The sequence below is a fragment of the Trypanosoma equiperdum genome, assembly GCF_001457755.1.
Source record: "Trypanosoma equiperdum strain OVI genome assembly, contig: ctg_857, whole genome shotgun sequence".
NCBI lineage: Eukaryota > Euglenozoa > Kinetoplastea > Trypanosomatida > Trypanosomatidae > Trypanosoma > Trypanosoma equiperdum.
Window position 1 is genome coordinate 176 of NW_027124817.1, and position 5,954 is coordinate 6,129.

The window sequence follows — 5,954 nt, forward strand, 5'->3', positions numbered from 1 at the left end:
GGTACTGAGTTCGTATTTTTTTTGAATGGAAGATGTATTTTTTGTCGCTGGTGCCTTCTGTTTTGTGCATTGAGTTTGGTTTTCGGTCGTAGCTTCTTTTTTTGTTGTTCGTAGTGCAGGCGATTCCATTCTGCATTTTGTTATTTTTTCGTTGTACGTAGGTCCGTCCGTTGTTGCTGTGGAGATTTCTATTTCTGGTTTTGTTTCAGGCTTCTTCGTATCCTGAAGTGCATTTTCTTTATTCCTCTGCTTGTTTTCATTTGAGAAGGTATATATTGGATTTGTGTCATTGATATGGCGCACAGTAAGTGGTTTTCGTGATGCTTCTCTTGCTGTTTTAACATATTTTGTATACTGCCGTGCTGTGTTTACACTGCTTCCCATACTGGTTTTATGTGGTCGGGCACTAACTGCAAATACGTCTCTGTCGCTTTTGGTTTTAGCGCTATTGACGGCGGCGTACAACCTCCGTGGTGAGAGTAAATTTGTCATTTGTCCCTTTTTCCCCTGTGTTTTCGCTGGTAGATACGGTGATAACGGTGGTGAAATGGAGCTAACTGTTGAGCGGTTGAACGCGTCCCGTTCAATGGATATGCATTCCCAGCCCTTTTCAGGGGTTACGTCGTGGTGATGAAGTGCCTCAAGAGACCTGAGCCATGGGACGCACGTGCACAATGCGTGATCATTATGTGCTTCCACTGATAGTGGGTATGATAACTTCCTACCTGTGGCGCACGTTGTACATGTAACGGTACTGTTATTATAAACAGTCCTTGTTCGCGTTTTCCCCCCAGACCGCGCGGAAACGAGCGGCCGTGTTGGGTGTCCCTGGCAGTGTAGTTGTACATCCCTTCGTGCACTGGGCAACGAGTCTCCCTCTTGCTTAAGAAGGCTGGTATCATCATGTCGGAAGCTATCTGGTCTCGACTTGGACCAGTCTTGGGGGTGTTGAGGAATAGTTTTCTTGCTCCAAACAAAGCAAGGCAATCGTTGTCTCCTCCTTGAGGTCATCGTGGCACAATCTAAATCGGTACAACTTTTCGTATCACTATGGTGTAAACTCATGGTGGTATCGCTGCAGGTGGCATCAACATCGTCCCTTGCAGTGCTACAGTGAAGGTTACTTGTTCGCGTTACATGGCTGCGTACCGTTCTGAAGCTTCTGGATGAAAGAAGTGGTTGAAACGGGAGCGACTGTTGTTGATTATTATAATACGACATTGTCTTCTCTTTCCTCTGTTTGTCTGTGTGTATGCAACTCTTGGCGTTTCAAAATCTTTACCTTGCTGAAAATACTCACACCCACTACCCCCTCCCGTCAATGCTCCAAGTCTTTTTTCCAACTTTGTTGCGTCTGTTATTATTATCGTTATTTCGACTTTCTTTTCCTCCCCTTTATATGTATATTTGGTACAAACGTTGTGCAACCACCAACGGCAGTAGCAAAAGCAATAAAAACAAATAATGAAAATAGTACAAGATCCCCCGTAATGACTTCCAGGTTGGTTGCTTTGGGGAAGCAAAAGAAAGAGGAAAAGGGAAATAGAGACGGGTGTGAGGAAGAGAAGAACAGACAGTAGTCGCAGAGGGGTTTCTACTTAAAAAGCACACGAAGTTCATTGATGCCACGTTCCACAGGCAACCAAGAAACGGTGAAAGGAAGTTGTGGCCACCAGACAAACAGCGGAAGATGCGGGTGTGGGTTCACTTCACTTCGCCCCTCTTTCCTTCCCTCCTCAGATCCTCGCGTTGATTTCCTTCTTCTTTACTCACAGTACGTCTCCGTACGAGCAGACACAAACAAATATTCAAAGTGCTCTTAAGCTGGAGCTGCTACTTTATCTTTAGACGCATCACCAGCAGCAGCGCGAACTGCATTATTACCATAATCATCCCCAGGAGCTGCTTCCTCTGCCTTTTTTCTCTTGGGCCGCGACACTTTCCGGGGCGCACCAGGCGCCTGAATAATCTTGAGGTCTTTATCTTCATCTTGCGTGGGCGCATCTGCTGCTGATAGCACCCCTGAACCAAACGTGGAAGTTAGGACATCCCCCTTCCTAACAACTTCAGTAGAACCACTATCAGTCTCAACTGGAGGTCGAAGCCTGAAGCGACCTGTGCGGCGAGGGCGAGGGGACCCACGGTTGTATTGCAGCGCTCGCACCTGCTCCTCAGTCATGGAACTAATTGCGGTGGGACCAAGAAGTGTTTGTCTCTGAAGTTCTTCACCCTTGGCATCGAAAAGCGCGTCTATATTGTCCGTTGTACCACTGTTGTATTCCCGCGCGAGACTTTGTGCCCCCGAAAGACTTACTACTGCGAACGAGGCCTCGGGTAGACCATTGTTCCGTGCAGCGCCTGATCCCGTGTGACGTGGAAAGGATCCAATTGCTCTTTCGCCTGCAGCTTCCGTAGCCTTCGGCACTGCCTCCGTCACGTCATCCTCCCGTGCGGGTGGTTGGGGCGGTCTGCGGGGATACGACCGTTTTTGAACAGCAAACGTTGTGCGCACCTCACTTCCGTACTCCTCTGGTGGTGGTGGCAGTGTGGCCATTCGGCTCTTCCTCGAAGCACCATTACTAGCGACTGTCGTATGCTTCTCGTGATCCACCGCAGACACAAACGCCACATTGTCGGGAAGAACAAGACGTGCAGAGGAGGCGCTGTGACCGATGGCAACATCATCTACACGCAGCGTGAAGTGTTGCAACCAGTCGGGGTCTTCAATGGCGGAAGGGATAGGGAGTTGGTCATTTTCATTGCCGTCATGTGCAGTACACACTTTAGGCTTACGGTCGGAGACGAAGCGGTGATAAGCGGTGAGCACTTGCCCGCGCGCTATTGCAGCACCGTCACAATTCTCTGTGGAGTAGAACATCGGTCGGGTTTCCAATCCAGCCTTAGTCTTATGTTTCCGTTCCCACAACTCGACAGCTTTGTACAGATCCTCCCCATCGAGATTACAGCGGTTCCCTTGTGCTCCTTCAGTAATCATCGGTTCACTCGACGCCGCAATGTTTGTTGTCGCGGAAGTGTGCTCAGAAGAACTGCTGCTGTTATTCCGAAAAACAATGTCATCCAGCATTCGCGCGGCTGCAGGTAGAGCGTGATTTTCGCGAGCGGTGGTAATCTTGGATGCCTGCCGAACTTGCTGCAATACATCTAACTCCAAAGCGGTTTGGGCCTCCAGCTGCTCCTCTTCGCTGTAGGGTGTCTCAACGAAGGCGAACACTGGACGGCGAAACGATCGCTCACGTGAGGGTCTACCCGGTGCCGGCTTCCACCAAACATTCAGTTCACTTGCGGCGTCAACATCTGTTGGGAGCAGTAGGCCGTTCCTCTCGTAATCCCAACGATCGGCGATAGCGGGATGTGTTTCCTTGAGGGATCCCTTCGCTGTTTCGTTAGTTCTTTCACTGACTGCGGCCGTGCCGGTACAACTGTCAGAGGAAACATGGTTTTGCCTAAGCGTACGGGTGCTCGCACACTCGGGGCACCCCTTTTCAATGGTTGCACGGTCTTTCACTGTGGCCCGATAGTTTGTGCCGCACGCATTACAGCGCCACCACGCATCGATCGTACTCGTACAGAGAACCGAGGAGACGTCACTATCGTTCAACTCGGGTACCCATTCGCCAACCAAATCGGGACGCACGACCGCTAGCCGGCGGATGGAGGCCTCACGGCATTGCATGTTACTGCCGCTACCGACGTTACTGTTATCCAAACTTTCGGCAGCGCCGGGGGCTCCAGTTGACGCCATGCGAACGCATCGCGCGCTGAGCAGTGGAGCCGTGATGACGAGCAGTTTATGCGACATTAGACTCTCTTCGCCAGCCAAGACGCGTAGCGCACCGCGTGCATAGAGCATATTAGCTGCGCAGCTGGTGTAGCGCAACATACCAACTTAATTGCTTATTATATTCCTTCTTTCCCGCGGTGTTATTAATCTATGGACGTATGTACAGGCGTTTCTTCACTTCTTATCTTTTCGTAGGAATAAAGCGCCCAACGCTGAGGAGCGGCCTGTCGGTTTGTCCAAAAGTGACCGCTATTTGTTTTTTTAAAAAAAGTGTGCGCCAAACGGCTTACAGAAACAGAAGAGAAACGTAAGCGCGTGCTGAACAAAAAGGAAGAAAGGTATACACACTTGTGTGATTAAACAACCGCTGTGGGTTAAGGAAGTGGCACCCCTACCGTGGTGAAGGGTGAAAAGGGGGATATGAAATAACCATCGGTACGATCAGAGCCCACCAGAGATTAAAATATCCAGTAGGCATGGAACATCTTGGATTTGCAGCAGCTGCATCAGCTTAACCCATTTATGCTTGGGCGTGGTACATGGAGGGGGAAAAAATAGGAGGAGGGGAACGTTTCCCCATAAACCTCTTTCTCTTGCTTGCATTTTCTTTATCGCCTCCCTAAAACTGCGGCTGGTACCATTTAGTATCGCCTTCGCAGAACCTTTCCTCCACCTGAAGGGGGCACAGCATGCTTTCCCTTTTTGCTATTGTCCGCTCCCGCCGACTTACTCTGTCCACTTCCTGCGTGTCTTCGCTTCTTTTGCTGCCGTTTTGCGCGACGGCGGTGTCGAACAGCTTGGGTTTCTGCTATGAGATCTATATCATTGAGGAACACCGCCTCCTGCGCTGCCATGTAGTCAAATGGCTCGCCCGCTGGGCCCTCTACCGCCGTTTTACGCAGTGACACGCTGCCGTCATCATTACTAACAACCCTTTCGGTGCGTGGTCGCTTAGCCTGTGGGAGATTGCCGCCGCTCTCACCATTCGCACCGCCATGCGATTCGTTGCCCCACAATGGGAATTTGCGGGTATGATCAAAGAAAACACTCGTGTTACTATCAAGTCCTTCCTTTGCAATTTCGCTCCCTTCGAACTCGTCGCGACATCGTGTACGACCGGCCGTTGGAGCAATATTCGCAAGTCTCTGCTTTGCCATAGCTTCCGCCGGTTGCATGACGCTGCGGCGAAAATGAACCTCAGATACCAACATCTTCACCTTTTGCGTGGGTACCAGTGTCCGTGGGTGTACTGCAACTGACGCACACGCCGCCTGTAGTGCCTCCATACCGGAAATGACAAAACCGAGTGGCTTGTATGGACTGAACTCTGCCTTCCTTTCATTTACTGAAGCATCCTGTAAGAGGATATAATAGCGGCTACCATTGGAATTGGGTATCCCCATGTTTCCGATGAGAAGCGTCCCCGCTCGCAGCTCCTGCATTGAAGCGCTTACTGACTGTCGCCCAGCCGCTGCTTTACTTGCGCCCACTGACGCTGACTCTTTCGCCAAAGGGGACGACTCATCTTCTGTAAAACCACCGAATATTGTTTTTGTTGTGCTGCTTCCAATTTCTAGAACAACACCCTTTTCGATGCGTACCACCGCACTCCCCTCGAACGGTTTCAAACTAGCATTTGATTTTATAGCCTCCAGTGATGGAAGGGCACCACAAACTGTGTTATTGTTACCACCGACCGCTCCATACGTGGGATACGTGGGAGGAAGCTCCCCTGTGCACATATAATAGAAATTGGCCACTGTGCGGGGTCGTGTCTCCGGTGCTGGCACAAACACGGTTATGGAGATTTCATAGACCTGCTGTTTTCGTTGCGGATGGGGGAAGGCAAACCCCAGTGTAGCTTGCATACTAAACCTCTCAAAAGCCGAAGAGCAAAAGGAGAAAACAGAAGACGATGAAAATAGGTCACACATATCAATATATCGCTGCTTGCTAAATACCTCCCTTTTCCTAACAGCTCTTCGGTGCGGCTGAGCAATTTAACTTTCCCTCTTCTCACCCTATGCGTGCCTTCAGTTGTGTTTCAACTGCTTTTCGGTTGGTGCGGAAAAGGGGGGGAGGGAGGGGGAAAATAAGGGGTGATGGTGGTGACAAGCCCATTAAGCACTTTGACGCAACCACCCCCTTCAAC

General features: G+C 50.2%; 2 protein-coding genes across 2 annotated transcripts; both read right to left on the reverse strand.

The window, feature by feature from the left end:
• Window positions 1-1,819: 1,819 nt before the first annotated feature.
• TEOVI_000401800 (conserved protein, unknown function) lies at window positions 1,820-3,901 on the reverse strand (the record flags this gene model as incomplete). The annotated part of the gene is made up of 1 exon (XM_067226835.1): window positions 1,820-3,901. One exon carries the CDS (start codon window positions 3,899-3,901, stop codon window positions 1,820-1,822), a length of 2,082 nt encoding a protein of 693 aa, XP_067082936.1.
• Window positions 3,902-4,443: 542 nt separating this feature from the next.
• On the reverse strand, window positions 4,444-5,670 carry TEOVI_000401900 (cyclophilin 15, putative; the record flags this gene model as incomplete). The annotated part of the gene is made up of 1 exon (XM_067226836.1): window positions 4,444-5,670. The coding sequence occupies one exon, from the start codon at window positions 5,668-5,670 to the stop codon at window positions 4,444-4,446; it is 1,227 nt and encodes a 408-aa protein (XP_067082937.1).
• Window positions 5,671-5,954: the final 284 nt, after the last annotated feature.